This window comes from Lepidochelys kempii, chromosome 2 (genome assembly GCF_965140285.1).
Source record: "Lepidochelys kempii isolate rLepKem1 chromosome 2, rLepKem1.hap1, whole genome shotgun sequence".
Taxonomy (NCBI): Eukaryota; Metazoa; Chordata; order Testudines; family Cheloniidae; genus Lepidochelys; species Lepidochelys kempii.
Window position 1 is genome coordinate 39,448,011 of NC_136381.1, and position 18,961 is coordinate 39,466,971.

The following is an 18,961-nucleotide window of genomic DNA, read 5'->3' on the forward strand; positions in this document are numbered from 1 at the left end:
GCAGTAGTTTTATTTTTAACTTGCTGGATGCATTTCTTGTTTTGAAAGGAGAACACATATTTGGATATAGGAAGCTTTACAACTTGGAGATCTTTTCTTGCTACATTCTCAAAACAGCTTATTCTCAATGTTGCTTTTCCTGCTCTTTTCTCTTACTCTTCTTATTAAATGTTATTGTGTATGACAAAGCTCTGGCTGGGATGATTTAGTTGGAGATCGGTCCTGCTTTGAGCAGGGGGTTGGACTAGATGACCTCCTGAGGTCCCTTCCAACCCTGATATTCTATGATTCTATGATTTTTGCATAGCTTTCAAAGATACTTACCCAAATTGCTAGATTAAAAATTAAAATGGTTAAACAAATAAAAATTACATGGTTAAAATATAGTGGATCACAAAATCTCTGAACAAAGAAAACATCTTCTCAAGTTCTCTCTTAGGATTTCTAGAAATATTTGGAGAGAGAAAAAGTACAAAAAATGTTTCCAATTCTATTTCTTTCTTTATTTTTCAGCATCTTTCTCAAAGAGCTACCACGAAGTTAAAAATCATATATTAAAAATAAAAAACTATTTTTATTTCCTGTGCTACTAACAGCTTAGATTAATAAAACTGAAACGATTTTTAAACCAATTTTATTTTTCACCATTTACTCTACTTACTTACTTTTTGCATTTCATTCAACCTGGACAATAAACTCCCTCTCAGTCAGTTTCATTTCCTGGCTCTTAATGCTGCAATATTTGGGTTGCAAACACTGCACAGAATTGTTTAAATCCAAACTAAAAATTGTTTTCATTGACAGAAGATAATCCTGAAAGCATTTCTATAATATTTGGTTTTGTCAACTCTTTTAAAAACAAAATCTATTGTTTGGAATTACATTACTTAATATTGTACCTCCAACTCTTAATTTGTATTATTTAATGCAAATTTTCAAAAATCTTGAAAAGACTTCTTTTCATTCTCTCTTATTCTGCATGGTATTATACATGTAAAAGGAGGAGCCATGTAAATAGTAAAAATAGTACAACTTGTACATGATCAGAACATTCAACCATTTATTAAAAGTGTCTAAAACATCAAACAGTAACAGTTTTTTTAAATTAAAGTGAGATCTAACTTTACATATGGTGGACATATGTTGTTATTTTAACTTTTCTATTAATCTCTTATGCTTTGTTTCAAGATAAAGCTTTATACTGACACTCAAAGAATGACGTCATTCACATTTTTTCAATTTACCTGGTACAAAATCCACTTTCATTACAAACTCCAGTGGGTACGGACACACTCTGTCTAGGAAACTCTTGTCTAATCACAGCTGGCAGGCTCCAGCACCGTGAGCTGTCAGCACACACAACTGGACTGAAACTTAGCAATATGTGCTTTTGAAAAAGGGACACTTCTGAAGTTGACTGACTGATGTCTGACATCACGTCCCAGCAAGGAACAGAGCTCAATTTTTCAGTAGGTGGCTCCCCAGCTGGGCAGATGCTGAATGCAGTACTGTCTGGTATGTGTAAATACTGGAAAGAAAAAGAACATAATGCAAAGACATATTGGGTCATAACAACAGTCCATTCATATTTAACTTTTACCCTGAACAGTTATAAGCTACCAATTAGAAAACTGTAACTAAAAGTTCAGCATCAGTGGGGCTGCAGGATTCAACAGATATTCAGCCATATTCTGTCCTCATATTCTGTCCCATTACAGCCATGCTATCAAATTTAAGTCAGTGAGTTAAATTCTATTCTGCCTGGTATGTGAGAGCAGGGGGTCGGCATGTAGTGCCCCTCCCCAGTGTTAAATTAATAAAGTTGCAGAGCGGCCCATAAATACCTCCCAGGTGTCTGTTGTTCATTTACATGCATGCCCTAATCAATACATAAATGACCGATTAAAAATACATTTGTGCCTGCATGAATTCTGCTTACTGTAAGCGTATTTCCTAAACATACAGTGCTGTCACAGAAAACTTATATTAATGAATGAATATTTCACTCCTTGAAATACATAAACTTGGAGAATATCTACAGATCCATGGCTTATGATCAGGTACTGGAGTCTTCTCAAAAGGGTACCTCAAATATTTGATCCCGCAAAGCAGATGTACCTCTTCTACATGTGAACTTAGTACAAATTCTCAGAAGTGCTTCACCAGCTATTATGGATTATACTGCCTATATTACAGCAATGGTCTTCATTCTCTGAACAGATGGAAACCAGGCAGAACTAATCATGCAATGTGTAGGGATCTGCCACTTTGCACAGATATCTATCACAGTTAATTACCGTAGCTGAAGTTACCATAGCTTCCCCGTTTTTAATTAAAACAATATGAAATTACTTATCTTTATTAACTCTTAACTTTTTACTTTTTTCTGTTCAATTTTTGCAAGACAAATTTGAGACTTTACATAAATATCAAGGTCTACCTATTGCAGAAGCCAAACATAAATAATATCCAAAATACTCTACCTCCTCTCCTGACCAAGGGCTTGAAACAGACAGCTGTGGTATACAATAGATATGGTATGATGTATTGTTGATTACTGTTGTCTTATCTTCAATCTGTAGAATTTGAATACCATGATGAACCATAGAGGAAATGCAGAACTGACACAACTGCAGGATAATTTAAAAGAATATGTTAACGGACATAAAAACAACAAAGTTTTTGTAATAAAGTAAGAAAACAATATTTTAGCCTGGAGACCCTGTCTTAACTCATCTACATTATAACCTGATCTACATCAGATTTCTAAGCAGAATTCCTGTTAGTTGTATCAGTCAATATTTTTCAAATAAGACTAAGAATTCATAATTTTAATTTGCTTAAAGTGATGTTGTGCATTTCACAGATCATCTAAGTTTTTATATTACATTTGATCCATTATTTATCTTTGCATTGTGCTTTTGAATCTATTAACATATTTTTGAGCAAAATTTGTGCATTATTTTGTTTTTGAAAGCTTTCATCTGCTCTTTGATTATTCTCTGTTTGAGATGATAAAGTTATAAATTGTCAAAATATCTTCCTAACCTTTTTATGACCTGGGAAGGCACCAAGTTTTATTTCAGCTTCAACAAACCCTTCTTCATCCAGTGTTACCACTTCCCCATTGTCTGCATCCTTCCATTTTGGAGATGTTAGGTTATGAACTAGTTTGATTGCCACTGATTTGTGCACAGTGTTAGTGTTTGCCCAGTATATTCCAATTTGAAAAGCTTCCTGTAAATGGAAAATAACCATATTTAGAACTTTCTGCTAACTTTTACACTCATACTACAGTAATTTTCAACTATGCATATATCTACAACCAACTTCTTTATTGCTTTTCTGCAGACCTGTATTTTTCCCCTTTAATTCTCTCTATACAGTATACATTTTATAAGAGACATGCTGATGCTATTGTATAAATATCTTAAAAATTATTGGCAAAATTTAGTGGCAAATACAAGGTGGTGTAGCTAGTCATCCAAAGTGATGTATCCAGAAAACAGCTATATGCCACAAAGTTGTATAACTTGCACTAATGAGGCACTGAGTAGACATGCAAATTAAGTTTAATTCTGCTTAAACTCAGATAACAGGTTGGGACTTGTGATAAGAAAAGTGTATGGGTGGCCAAAAAGAAGGCACATGAAAGGGAAAATCCAACTAAATCTATTTTGTGAACCAAATTCAAGTTGGAGGATGTATACTCAAGCAGTCCTCCCATCTCCCCCATTTGAAATCCACCTTTATCACAACAGACATCATCAACATTCTTGGAAGCACATAAACTACATACACAGCACAAGTCATGAAAAAAATTACTTTCAAGACAAACATTCTTCCCAGGCCATCAGCTGTGACACCTAAGCCAATGTATATCCATAAGGGACAAAGTAGCCTTTGCACCTGGCATTGTGCAAATAGGCAGATAGCTGCGCAACTGGCTGCTGTGATAGTGGGAAGATAGTGGTGAAATTTTCCATTGTGGTCAACACCCACCACTGGTTACCTGGATGGCAGAGCCAGGTTCTCCCAAGTATTGATGACACATAATTAGAATCAAGTAGGCACTACAGATGCCCAGAAGGAAACAGTGAAGAATGCAGTCTGTCTGTGCATAGGTCAGGAGACTAGCTCACCTCGCATGCAAGATCTGCTCTGTACTGTCTCTCAAAGCAGATTTTTTTCATGGGCACCTGTCATAGAATCATAGAATATCAAGGTTGGAAGGGACCTCAGGAGGTCATCTAGTCGAACCCCCTGCTCAAAGCAGGTCCGATCCCCAATTAAATCATCCCAGCCAGGGCTTTGTCAAGCCTGACCGTAAAAACTTCTAAGGAAGGAGATTCCACCACTTCCCTAGGTAACGCATTCCAGTGTTTCACCACCCTCTTAGTGAAAAAAGTGTTTCCTAATATCCAACCTAAATCTCCCCCACTGCAACTTGAGACCATTACTCCTTGTTCTGTCAGAACTGCTGCCGAGCCATTCGGTCCCTGGTCTGTAACAGTGCATTGGATTCTTCCGTCCTAAGTGCAGGACTCTGCACTTGTCTTTGTTGAACCTCATCAGGTTTCTTTTGGCCCAATCCTCCAATTTGTCTAGGTCCCTCTGTATCCTATCCCTACCCTCCAGTGTATCTACCTCTACTCTTAGTTTAGTGTCAAGCCATATTGTGCAGCAACCCTAACTTGTCAATCACTGTATTGCACCATATCTTGCCAAAGTGCCTTGGACTACATCTGCTTATTTTGTACAATCAGCATGGCAGATTCCAGCTCATATTTATACCCTGACTATAACTATATTACTGGTACACATATGGACTAGAATGCAGCAAGAACATGTGGACCATATGGATTGAAATATTGGTTTGAATGTTTAGAAAACTTGTGCATGTTAACTTGAACAGTATGGCTACCTGGAAATTTGGAGGTATAATTGTTTTCCCAGCAGGTATCTGCAGAACTATCCTCTCTCCTTCAAATAGCCAGAGATCCCATTTGGACTGATTGATAAGCAGAGCCCAGGGCAGGAGTTCTATCAGCAGAGTTTTAATACATGGCTTCCACACTGACAGCTTCACCCGCATTGGGCTATCCCACTGAGTGAGCTGTTCATTACTGTTCCAAATAATATATCAAAAGAAAAAGAAAAGAAAATTATTAATTCAATGTTAAAATTGCATTTAATCATTCTAGCTATTCAGAAAACTATTTTTATAATACCTCATCATGACATATCATTCTGAAATGCATAGAGGTACTGTCAGGAAAAAGCTGGCCCTAAGTGTAGGTTGTAAAAGCAGGAATTTATTAAAGGGACAATCAATTTGAAATCTGACCAGTTTTTTTAAAAAAGCATTAAAAATAGTTTCCTGACTACACCTGCTCTGACTACTTCCTGACAATTTTAGTGGTTATAAAATCACATTTGCATAAACAACAGCCTCTGCTGGTCACAGTAGAGGTGTTGGAACCACAAAAAATGGTTGAGACTCCTCAATTTTGGGGGCAAACAAGGCTGATATGGCCCCTACAGTGTAGTTTTGAGCAGTCTCTGAGCTGATCTAAATTCTTTGGGCGCAAAGGACTCTGTTATCAGTTTAAAAAAATCAGTACAATGTCATATATGGTATTCAAACACAGGTAAAGATACGTCTGAATATGACCTATGACTTAAACTAGATATAGTCCTTACAACTTGGTTTCACAAATCTGGTGAAAAATATACAAAAAAAGGAAACTGATCCTCGCTAACTTTCTCTAGTAAATAAAGTACCGTAAAGACAGCTGCTTCTATGTTTTTTAGTTACTTTCAAACAAATAGCTTAATAGTAAAGATTCAAAGCTGGACAAAACTTTAGCTAGTTATAACAGAAGTCAGAACAGATTAAAAATGAGTTTTTAGGGTAACCACTGAAAAACCCTACTTATCTATTCTCAAGACATTTCAGCAGGATTTTAGGCTTTAACAAGCCACAGGCAACAATTTTTAGATGACTAAAATTAGTTCTTAGCAAACTGAGGGCCTTTGTTATGAAGTGATGTATTCAATCAGGCCCTGATTCTACAAAGAACATGAACAGTTAGTAACTTTAAGCATGTGATTAGTCCTATGGATTTCAAACAGACTATTTAAGTCCTTAAAGTTAAGCACATAAGTTTTTGCAGGATCAGGGCCTGAGCCATATATCAGTTGTGGTTATTGTGTAGGACAAGTCGCATAACTACATTTCAGTGTCCTGACTGTTAGACCATTTACATGGTTTTGTTGTTGTACTACCAGTCCCTCAGCACCAAGTTAAGAGTAGTTATTCTAGGCTCATAATAACTGAAAGAAAATTTTCTCTTGGCTTGCACAACCACAGGAAGAAGGAAATTAAATAAAGGAAATCAGTAAAATGATCCACTGGCAAAATACCACTTGCATTTGAGGAAAGCTAGGCTAATGAACAAATTGCCTTTCTGGTCATAAATCCGCATGTGCCAGTTGTGCTGTTTGCTCACTGGTTGGTCAGCTCAAAAAAACCAAAGCTACTTTTGCTAACTACTCTAATCTATGTACTTTTTAATGGTGTATAGCACACCCAGACAGGCTCATTGAGAAAAGATATTCTGGTGAAAAATTGGTAAACATTTAATCATTAGGTTATTTGCAATGATTTATGAAGCTCCTTACTACAGAAAATATTTATAAAATAATCAGCTAGTTACAAAGCATGAACAAAATTAAAGGCTTTTAGATCCTTTTATTACAATTGACATATGTAGGGTCTTTTTACATATTGCTTTATTTGCATATGTATTTCTTTAATTTCATGACAATGCAACCTCAGTGGGCAACACTTAGCAAAGCCTATATTACCTCTCTGAATCCTTCCTATTATATGGCCACACAGGCTGGGGAGAGCTATTAATCCCATAGAACTCAGAGAGTATCTGATTCACAGTGCCACCTGTATGGGATTTAGTAGCTATCTGTTTAATAAGTGCTGTTGAAATAGGAACTGCACACTCTGATGGATCATCTTCTTCCCTGTCAAATGAAAACAGAAACAGAAATCAATTACAGCACTACGTTGTCCAAACCATGGCTAACATTTTCTTTAGTGCAGCATTATGAGCGCGCTCTGAAACCTGGATGAGCTCATATGAAACCAGGATTAAATTAACCAGACATATAAGAGAAAATGGACTCCCAAAAACTTGGTAGAATATGGCATCACAGGAGATGGTAGGAACTTCTTTTTTTTTTCAAAATGCCAAAACTTGTGCACTTAATTTGTATGCTCAACATAAACAGATATGGGTGAACTAAGAGGAACTGCACACTTTACAATTTTCCATCATATCATTTTCAGCAGCCCATTCAATTATCTGTTCTATATGTGGAATGCAAGGGAATAGTCTTGGAAGTAATGCACTGAAAGTTAAATGACAAATGATGACTCCTTTTTTATTGTAGGTATCTTCAGGAAAATACACAAGTTATACCTGGCTTGAAATGTCAAGTGATGAGTAAGATCAGGTTCTATATTTCGCAATGATTTCTCCTGCCCTTTTCCTGGAATCATTTGTGTTTCACTCAATCCCAGACTTCTTTTCTCCAAATGTATGATAATTGGATCTGGAAGATGACTCCTCATGATAAAAAGAGGGCTGAAAACAATCTACAAGGAAAAACAAAAGCAAAACAGAAAACAAACAAAAAACAACACACCAACCTAATGTTAATTCTATTCCAGCTGCTGAAACAAGCTGTTAATAAATCTTGGCTCTGGGTCATTCTGACCTTAATTTATTTCAGAACATGAAAGGTCACAGAGCCAAACAGATTTCTGAGAATGGTGAATGCACTCACTAGTCGTTGTTGTACTTGAATGTTGGGATCTAATGTCAAAACTGTACACCACACATAAATAATTGAACTGTTTGAAGATGGCACCTGCACACAGAGAGATGAAAAGACAACATTAAGTAAGATTATTTTTAGCTTATAAAGCTGAACATTTGATCACATCAGGTAGAACTCTGAGTTACTGTAAATCAGAAAGTAGAGAACACTTCACCACTTAGAGTACCATTGCTTGCTCTCTCTTTTTAAAAATTTACATAGGATCCTGAACATGTGACATATTTAAAGTATGTAATACCATTTATTTTTACTCTAATGGAGTCTAATAGAACTAATATAATTAAGGATGCAATCAGAAGTTCCCCTATCAGCTATCTGCTACTGATGAGAGGAGGGAAGGTAGTTTGGATCAGAAGAAAGTGCCATTCCAATTAATGTACGTGGATAATCAGGCTGTGAGGTTTCCACCAGGTACTCTAAGCTGGAATTTGCAAAGGAGCTTGGGAGTTTTAGGTGCCCAATTCTGATGGAAATGTTTAAATGCCATACTCAAATATCTATTTATCTTCATACCTGAATGACTGTGCTATATTCTGTGTGTTTGGAACTGAGACATACATCTCTTGACCAGTCTTCATCTCCTTTAGCTTTCACACTCAACTCCGTCAGCTCATCATTTTCTAGAACATAGGAAGGCAGCTTTTGTGTGGCTGCAAGGCAGTCAAAATGTTCTTTAACAACTGCCTGCCCATCTTGACCAATGTAGTGCTGAACCAGTTTCAATTCGATGCTGTCAGCCAAATAACTACAGACCACCTGTCTTCCACAGATTATGATCTAAAACATAAAAATAGACAACCGCTGTATTACCAATTTCTGAAAAGAAAACTCAAAGGTATCACTGTGGAATTAAATTTAAGAGACAAGATTCTTCAAATACTTTAGAACTGTATTGTTCTTAAATTGCTCGAGTAATTTTACAAGAACAATCTACAGTGAAAAAAATCAAGTAATGTTTTGTTTCTGAGAGTTGCTGAAAATGATGGAGAGTGAGCTCTTAAGATACTCCGCAGTGCATTGATTTATAAAGAAAAATATTCTTACGACTGGCCAAATGCATTGATAATTCCAGAGAAACATAATTATTAAGATACCCCAAACTATGCTAAAATAATGTATGGATTGATGTAAATGGATATTATGCAAAAAATTCAGGTAAGGGCCTGTATGGTGTTAGTGTCCTCAACTGCTATTGGACACTTTGTAGGATTGCACTCTGTGGCTGTAGCTATGTCTTTGCCTTCCCCTGATGTCCCTATATATTTCAGTTCTCTTAGCATATAGTGTCATCGCTATGGATATTTTGAGTTGTAGCCACAAGGGCTTTTGAAGGGTTCCACTGAAATCTCAAATCTTAGTCACTATCTAGGGTTCACTTTCTCAAAGGAGCAAGTCTCTGCAGTATGTTTACAGATTTAAAGCTTACCTTTCAATTAAACACCCACTTAAACATTACAATAAAAAACAAAGCTTCAGCCAGCTCTGAGGCCCTCCACACTATGTGTTATTAAACATGTCTACCTAAAAATTAGCCAAACAGGTTGAGAGTTACTACTGTCCAAATCAGATGAATCACTATTGAGCAACACAAGGTGCTCTCCTATGTCTATGGACTGAATGTGTTATGTCCACCATATGCCCTGGCTTCTGCCAACTGAGGCAGAACTATTACAATATTATTACAGATATATTAACATGTTATAGGAAAACATCTGCACAGGAGCCCATTGTGTGGCTATGCCAGAAGGAGAACAGGAGTAAGTGGATGTGGTTTAATTAGGCTGCAACTTTATTCCTAAACATTCGGGAGTACCCAGCAGATAAAATTGTAGAGTGCAGGTAATTCCATAATCATTCATATATTCCTGGGTGGGGGGGTGGTCTGCTGTCAGCCTTCCCCCTTTACCCATCCTGGTCCCCAGCCAGCCTGCTGCTGGGACCTAGCTGCCTCCCCCTTTGAATGAGGGTTAAGGGGGCCATGAAGGAGAAGGGGTTGTTTCCCTGCTGTCCAAGCCATAGGAACCCTGAATCCTTCCTCTTTCTGTTCCTTCAAAGAACACCTTCTCTGTATCCTTTACCAATCCATTTTATCTGATCACCATATCGCTCCCCCACAGAGTACCTGCACTGGACATCCATGCTACGCTTACCTAAAGAGCTGTGTCATCATAGCTTAACCCCCATTTTATTTTTTGCCCCAATTAATCTTTAGGTGAGGAAGGCAAAAAAAACCAAACCCACCTCACCTTGGCCAATTTGGTGGTGAGGGAAAAAATTTGTTCCCAGCCTGCTGAGAAAGGAGTGACTAGTGTAATGCCCACAGTAGATCATGACTAAATCTGGTATTTTAACTACTTTTTTGGGTGAGAGGGTAGGTGCTGCTCTGCCTGGTCAAGAAGGCAAATAGTCCCACATCTCTTTCAGTCACCAGGGTGGGGAAAGAGGGGAAAATGGGTCAGTATCCCCAGGCTGACCTGGTATGAAGCTGCCATAGCAAGTAACTCTCTGGCCCTTAAAGGGACAACACACCTTCTGAAATTTTAATTTGGTCATTTCTTTTCCCCTTCTTTTTCAATAACCTAAGGGCCTGAGGCACACTACTCAATAAAAACATAAATAACGTCTTTTTAAAAAACAAAACACATGCCTACTTTTCAAGAGTACAAAACTGTGCCAGGAACTGTATAACTAAGCACTGTTAGAAATTATAACCCAGGCAAAAGGGTGTTTTACAAAATGCGTAAAAAATGTGCTGAGGACTAAGATTGTGTGTGCCAAGATTCATACCAGAGAGAATTCTTACAGCAGAGTAGTATTAACTCCTGAAAGAGTCTCTCTACTGTAAGTCCTGTTAGTCTCATGAAATATTATGGCATTAGTGAGCACCACTCCAATTACAGGGAAATATTATAATTTAAAAATGGATGATTATTTATGTAAAAAGCATAATCTAATTTACTCAGATTAGAAATGATTCCCCTATACTGTACATAAGGGCACTTACTTGTTTTTGCACTCCACTGAGCTGTTGAATCTTGATGATAAGTGATGCTGTCCTGCCTTTGTACTGAATGGTTCTGATAAAGGTCCCTGCATTGTCCACACTGAATGGCTCAGACCAGCGCCAGTTTCCCCAACCTTCAATGCAGATGTGTAACAGCTGGAGAGGAAACAATAATTCCTTCAATGCAGAACTGCAAAAAAAGGCTTTCACCAGAATAGGAGTTCCAATGTTGGGAAATGTTTCTATCCATAAAACTTAAAAATGCCAAGCAGACCTTTTCATTGAAATCTGTATAACACCCATTTTTCAGAATTGCTGACTGAACAAAGAATAATGTAATACTCTGCATGGTCATATTACAGTATTACCAAAATAAATTTCCATACTGTATACTGCAAATAATTTACGCTCCTGAATGGTAAAGATCTAACACAACACTTGTTAAGACGAGGCCCTGCACACTATAGGGCAGGGCAAAAAAAATAAGAAAGTTCCTTTACTGCTCTGGAAATCCACTCTCTTTATAGTTAGCAGGTAATTAAGATACAGGCCATCTAAAAAAAAATCTTTAAACTGTCATTCATGAATACAAAACCCTTACCCCCACCCAAAAACCCTCCAAACCAATCCATTTGGGGTAGCGGGGTGGCTCACTTGTGCTCATAAGAATATCAAATGTATCAGCATTTAAATATGTTGCTTAGAAATGGGGAACATCTCATTTGAATCAAAGTGGTGACAAGGGGCTTTTGCAGGCATAATTATACCATTATAATTATATAGCTATACCAGTATCAGTCCCTGTGTAGACACTCTTATTCTGGAATAGGAATGCCTTTTTCTGGTTAGCTTAAACCGTTTCTAAAGCAACATAGGGCTTATCTACCTGGTGCATCACTATGCACTATAGGGGTGTAAATTCTAGTGCACACAAGCGTGTTGTGTACTAACTCTCTATGTGGACCTTGCTGGAACATACTCAAAGTTCCCTAGAGCACACTGACATAGTATTATTTGAAGCAGGATTACATGAATGTACACTAAGGAACCTTTAGTGTGCACAAGCAGGGTCCACACAAAGAGTTAGTACAAGACATGCTTGTGTACACTAGAATTTATACCTCAGCTGGTGCCCACTAATGTATGCTATAGACAAGCCCTCAGTCTTTCACCATTCAAAAAGTCTTTAAACACAGTATGTACCTACCCCTATTCCATGGAGACTCTATGAGCCAAAGTCCTCAGCTAATGAAAATTGATACAGTTCTTTTCAAGTCAATAAAGTTACATCAATTTACTCCAGCTGAGGAGCTGGCCATTTAGCTTTATATAGATGATTCATGGTTGTGCAAAGTTAAGAATGTGAGTTTAAATATACACAATCAAAGCAATAAGGATTTCTTTGCAGAGGGCCAGCACACAGTCTAAGCACCCACTTAAGTTCTTAAAATAGTTGTGCAAAGGCTTTATGAAAACTGTCTGTGCAAAGTTGAATTGCATTCTGTATTTGGGCATCTGGAGCCTGAAGTCAATGAGAGTTCTGTCATTAATTAATTGGAAGCAGGAGCAGGCCCATAGTGTAATTACTTGCACCAATGAAAAATAAAATCTGTAAATATTATGTCCTGCTATGTTTAAAAAACAATTGAAAAAGGGAGATTGTGAAATCCATAGGTCAGGATTGTTGGCTGAGTGACTGTCCAGATATATTCTTTTGCAATGTCTTAGGACCGCTTTCTACTTTGACCTTTAGGAAGCAGTCACAATAACCGCCTTCTAATAGTTTACAACTCAGTAGCCTGTTCATAATTTGTGGTGTTCTCAGCACAAGATTACATACAAAACAAAAACATCCATACAGTGGGTGGCTTCTGAATCACTCAAGTAATGACTGCTGCATTCTCATTCAAATTACTTCACCATAGAAGAAGGCTTAATGGCTTTAAAAAAATAGTACCTTGAGGCAAAGTGTACTCTATGACATAAAAGGTCCTAGTAGCTTTGATATTTAAATATTAGTTACAGAAAAAGAAAAACAATTGTAGTGGCTGGAACCATTTCAGTTTCTTACAGCAGCAGCTGGGCATTTAAAAACTAAAAGAAACAAGTAAGCTGTTTATTTTGGAGAGACTAGTAGCTGGAAATAACAACAAAATAATGAAAAAAGGTACTACAAAGTCAGTCCCAGTTAGAATATACTCAAAATACATGCCAAATACAGATGCCATACATAAAGATGTAATTAATAATTAGCATTTGCTTGTAACCCCAACTTTAAGATGACTCCTGTCCTGAATAAGCAACTTGTTCACTAACTGAACAGCACCAAGGAATATGCTGTCAGTTGTCATTTTGCAGCCATTAGTTCACAGAATGTTGATTTAGTAATTTTCTGTGTATCACCAAGATTTATGTCCATTTGATTCTATGGTTAAGGAAAAAAAGGTTAAGAAAAGTGAGGAACAGCCTGGTGTATTATCCTTGTAATTACATAGCAACTTTTTCCTCTCAAGCTATATCACTCAAATATTTGTGAATCCTACCATGTGTCATGGAATAACCCAGGCATCTTATTTTAATTTTTACCTAATATACCTGTCTTCATGACTTATTAATATTAGCAGTCTGTATTATACTTCTGTCTATTTTTAAAACCATGTTCATCAGGTTCTTTGGAAAGCAAGACCTGGAATCATTTTCAAAACACGAAGGCCTCTAGTGCTATGTATGTAAAAAGATGGAAATGGAGACTGACGTAATTTTGGAAAATTAAGTAATCAGGAATAAACATTATTTTAGCACAAGCTAATATCTGGAAGGATGTTTAATTAGACACTGGATACATGCTCTGTCCTAATCTTATTAAACTGACCTAAAGGTGTATATGCAGAATAATTGCCAGACAACTCCCTTCACCCACCAAGATATAACCAAACGCTAAGCGTACTTTGGCAACCCGGTTTAAGAATTGAGGGGTTTATAAAAACAGGTAGCTAAGCAGTAGAGAGACATTCTGAGAAAAGAGGTGTTGTGGCTAAAAGAGAAAAGAGGTGTCAGTAGGAACATGATGACCAGAGTTCAAAGATGTTCTGACCAAAGTAATTCTGTAATTCAAAGTTTAGAGCCAATCTAAAATACTTTGCTATATTTATTCAGATGTGGATGAACTTATCATTCTTTTGACTTCTGTGCTCTCTCTCTAGTATCTAATATGTTGATAAATACTGTTTTTTGTTTAGACTGACCTGTACTGGGTATTGGACTATTAATTCTGTAGCCATTACTGGCTGCTGCATCAAAAATAAATGAAACTGATATTGGGGAGGCAGAGTAAGCTGTTTGTGCTAGGTAAGTGGCATAGAGCAGGCTGCATTCGCCCTCCAAATAAGTCCTACAGAAGTGCAAATGAGAGCCGTTGTGGGCATAAAGAAAGCCAAATAACGTAAGGCACAATATGGACATGCTGTTTGAACTGAACTCTTAATTGTGATGGTAAAATTTCTAAAGAGAGAGAATGATCACATAAAATACACTAAACAAGAGTTGGACAATATCACTTGACAAGAGTAGAAATGCTATTGTCCTCGTTTTCGCTCTGGTCTTTCTAATGAAAATTAGAAAATGGTCTTAAAATATTGTATATTATTGGCTAAAACAGTCATATGTCAGTAGGTTGATCAGCACTACTGCAGAGTTCAGAAATCTTTTTGAGCACAACAGGTTATCTCATCACAACATTAAACAAAACAACAGCTCAAATAAACCAAAGAGCTGAAAAGTCAGAGACTAGAAATTTTAAAGATAGTTTATAACATGTTTTTGCTTCCTGACCTCTTTCTGTGTCTTTCCCCTCCTTTTCCTTATCCACCTCCTGGGTATTTCTGCCCTCCTGATGCTCAGGCTATTGGGACTGTCCTCCTTCCTCTAATGCTTTCCTCAGGGCTTTTCTCCCCCTCTCCTCAGAGCTTTCCTTCCCTCCTTTTGCCTTTGATCAAGGATAAGGCTCAAAAGGAGTTTCTAACTACCCATATTTATTCAAAAATAAACATAAAAGCAGCAATGAGATTGTTGCAGTTATCTCAACATTACACTTCTATCCATCTTGGGGAAGGTTTTTGCTTCTGCCTTGTTGGCCAAAGCCACTGACATCTTAAGGAGCAAAAGAAGACCACAACAAGCTGGCTTCACTTCCGGCTGTTCAACGATGGAGCTAATTTTCAGAGTGTGCCAGCTTATTGAGAATTCACAAGAATTCAAGTGCTTCATTCACATTACATTTGTGGTTATCAAGGCCACATCTGACTCTTGACAGGGAGTCATTTTGTCTGATCCTGAAACTCGGCCTTCCCAACAAGCTCTTTAGAATGTTCTTTCTTTTATATGATGATTCCTCAAGCAACTTTCTTGTAAATGGGAAAATAACTGCCTTTGTTCAAATCAGATTAGGCATTAACAAGTATGTGCTGCTGCCCCCAAACTCCTCAGTGTTGTCAGAGACACTAATAAACACATTTTAGGCATTAATTTTGATAAGAACCTTACCAATGTCAATTTTACTGACAACATAGAGCTAGTCATTGAATCAATGGACCAGCTGGTTGTGGCTTTTAAAGCCCTGCATAGCTCAGCTGCAGAAGTTGGCCTGAACATTAATTAGGGTAAAAGTGCAATTATTCTTGTTGTCAATTTCAAACATGTTGCAGGCTCTGGCATCTTAGTGGGTGACCACCCAATCAAGCTTGTCAGTTATTTCACCTACGTCAGTTCTTTTGTCAAGAAAGAACCTGAAGCTCACATGGCAAAAATATCACCAGTAATAGGGTGCCTCATCAAGAAAATGTTAAATAGATAAATAGAGTGATGAAGCTAAGGATACATAATGCTTCAGTGGTCAATATCTGACCTCTGGAATTGAAACATGGCCTCTTACTCTCAAGATTGAAAAGAAATTGAACACCGTTCAGATGAAGTATTTCTGAGTAATCAAAAACATCAAATGGTACAAATTCAAGTCAAATGAAGAGATCAGTTTCCTAATTGAACAGGTCCCACCCTCTCAAATGGTCACCCTCAAACGGTCTGGTCATCTGCTCTGAACGCCTACCAACTTCCCTACAAGAATCATCTTTGGCTTTGACTCAATGACAGCAGGACAGAAAAGACCACATGGAAGACACAAAACAAGATGGTTTCATGGTATCAATGGACACCTGCCCCTCAAAAACATCCTATCCTGTAACATGCCAGATTTGTCTCAAGACAGAAAATCAAGGAGGCACATAATGTGTTCAGTGGCATCTATGCAGTCCAAGCAACAATGTGAGAACTACTCCTATTTACTGCCCCTTTGTCTTCTCTGGACTTCCTATCTTTACCACTTTTCTTCTCAGAGGTTTCTTACAACCCACCTTCCTCCGTTTTCCCTCCACCGCCTCTTCTGTCTCAATTGCTAAGGGTTTTCAGCCAGTAATGAGGGAGATGGGTGAGATTTAGATAAATAAAGCAGTCACATGACAAGGTGTAGAGACCAAGGAAAGGGATGAAAAACATGGCTAAGGAAGGGATATTACCAAAGCAGCTTTGCCCAGCCAGCATGTTCCAGATTGCAAATAGGTACAATTTAATGCTTGTAACAGAGATTGTTAGGCCTGGTCTACACTGGGGGGGGGTGTGTGTGGGAGGGGACTGATCTAAGATATGCAACTTCAGCTATGAGAATAGCGTAGCTGAAGTCGACGTATCTTAGATTGACTTAGAATCACTTACTTTGCGTCCTCGCGGCGTGGGATCGACGGCCACCGCTCCCCTGTCGACTCTGCTTCAGCCTCTTGCCGTAGTAGAGTTCTGGAGTCGACGGCAGAGCGATCGGGGATCAATTTATCGCGTCTACACTAGACATGATAAATCAATCCCGGACAGATCGATCACTACCGGGTAGTGTAGACGTGGCTGATGTATCACAAACCAGATTTTTGCATAACTTGTAGATGCGGTTTATTCTGTTTATTCTGTTCAAGTTTATTCTGTTTCAGTTTATTTAAATTATTTCCCTATTTTCTAGCTTAAGTAACTAAACTTGCTTTTGAAAGATAATTTGACTTATGAGCCATTAGCTGGGATACTTATTGTGAGTCAATCCCAACAGGTAGTAAATGAATTTTTGACCTCTTGTGAGCTGCAGAAGGGAGGTAATGACTTGGTCAGTGGCCTGGGAAAAGGTGTAAATTCCAAGAGGTGTTGCTGATAAAATAAAAGTTGTGGTCCCACAGAAACAGGTGAAAAGTGTAAAGACCAAGAGGAGAGCTGGGTTATAGGGATCTGAAGTAAAAGTAATATTTCTCATTGAAGAACTAAAGCTGAAGAGAAGTAAAATGTAAGGAGTGAATCAAATGCTGCAGCAACAGTCGAACTTCTAACTTAAGAACATAAGTACTACCATACTGATACCAATGAATGGTCCACCTAGCCCAGTATTCTGGCTTCTGATAGAGACCAGTGCCAGGTGCTTCAGAGGAAATGAACAGAACAGATAATCATCAAGTGATCCATCCTGTGGCCCATTCCCAGCTTCTGGCAAACAGAGGCTAGGGACAATTCAGAGAATGGTTTTGCATCCCTGCCCATCCTGGCTAATAGCCATTAATGGACCTATCCTCCATGAACTTATCTAGTTCTTTTTTGAACCATGGTAATAGACTTGGCCTTTACAACATCCTCTGGTAAAGAATTCCACAGGTTGGCTGTGTTTTGTGTGAAGAAATACTTCCTTTTGTTTCTTTCAAACCTGCTGCCTATTAATTTCATTTGGTGACCCCCTAGTTCTTGAGTTATGAGAAGGAGTAAATGACACTTCCTTATTTACTTTCTCCACATCAGTCACGATTTTATAGACCTCTATCATATCCCCCTTAGTTGTCTCTTTTCCAAGTTGAAAAGTCCCAATCTTATTAATCTCTCCTCATATGGAAGCTGGTCCATACCCCTAATCATTTTTGTTGCCCTTTTCTGTATATTTTTCAATTCCAATGTATCTTTTTTGAGATGGGGCAACCAGATCTGCATGCAGTATTCAAGATGTGGGTGTACCACGGATTTACAGAGAGGGAATATGATATTTTCTGTTTTATCTATCCCTTTCCTAGTGGTTCATAACATTCTGTCAAGATTTTTGACTGCCACTGCACATTGAGTAGATATTTTAAAGGAACTATCTACAATGACTTCAAGATCTCTTTCTTGAGTGGTATCACCTAATTTAGAGCCCATCATTTTGTATGTATAGTTAGGATTATTTTTTCCAATGTGCATTACATCGGAAATGCAGATTGACTGTTTTTTCTTTCTTTACGGATCCCACAATACAGCAATAGTTTCTTGTTCGCATCACTGGTGGTGCAAATTACCCAGATAGAGGTGAGGAGAATGGGACCATGGACCCATTAAAGCTGGCCATTGGAGTATAGGCTGAATGTCCCTTAGTGTTGGCTCAGCAGGCACACTCCTCCTGTACACTAAAGAGCTCCAGGAGGCATTGTTTGGCTCCATACAGAATCATAGAACATCAGGGTTGGAAGGGACCTCAGGAGGTCATCTAGTCCAACCCCCTGCTCAAAGCAGGACCAATCCCCAACTAAATCATCCCAATAGAAAGCTTGTAAGGTAAGCTTGGGCCTAGCAGGCTCAATCTAGCCCCACATTTCTAGATTAGAAGAGTGTTAAGAACAAGAAACATTAACAAAATTATGATGATCCATATGTTTCTTGGGTAATAAAAATCCTTACATGTCCAAGATATTATCTGGAAAGTAAATTAAATATAATCTAGTTAAATCATTAATTTGGAATGTGGAATCCCAAGTGGAATTGACAATACACTTCACACTACTTAAACAGTGTAAAAATAAAATAAAGCTTTATTTTGCCTGCTGTTGTTCTGTAAATGGCCTGGGGAGGATTAAGTTAAGTACCAAAGGGTTGTTCAGAGAACCTGTAACATCCCTAAGCAATTAAACAGGAAAATTTCCAGATAGTGACTGA

General features: G+C 37.8%; 1 protein-coding gene across 5 annotated transcripts in view; it reads right to left on the minus strand.

The window, feature by feature from the left end:
• The window catches only part of VPS13B (vacuolar protein sorting 13 homolog B), a 922,277-nt gene that overhangs the window by 44,493 nt on the left and 858,823 nt on the right, over positions 1 to 18,961 (minus strand). For all 5 annotated transcript variants that reach the window (XM_073330465.2, XM_073330462.2, XM_073330464.2 and 2 more), the window contains exons 44-52: positions 10,925 to 11,080; positions 8,434 to 8,697; positions 7,867 to 7,950; positions 7,500 to 7,675; positions 6,871 to 7,041; positions 4,925 to 5,126; positions 3,049 to 3,237; positions 2,484 to 2,630; positions 1,245 to 1,528 (exon numbers count right to left, since the gene is read on the minus strand). In XM_073330465.2, the coding sequence (XP_073186566.2) occupies positions 1,245 to 1,528; positions 2,484 to 2,630; positions 3,049 to 3,237; positions 4,925 to 5,126; positions 6,871 to 7,041; positions 7,500 to 7,675; positions 7,867 to 7,950; positions 8,434 to 8,697; positions 10,925 to 11,080 (1,673 nt within the window). The remainder of the gene's footprint in view (positions 1 to 1,244; positions 1,529 to 2,483; positions 2,631 to 3,048; positions 3,238 to 4,924; positions 5,127 to 6,870; positions 7,042 to 7,499; positions 7,676 to 7,866; positions 7,951 to 8,433; positions 8,698 to 10,924; positions 11,081 to 18,961) is intronic.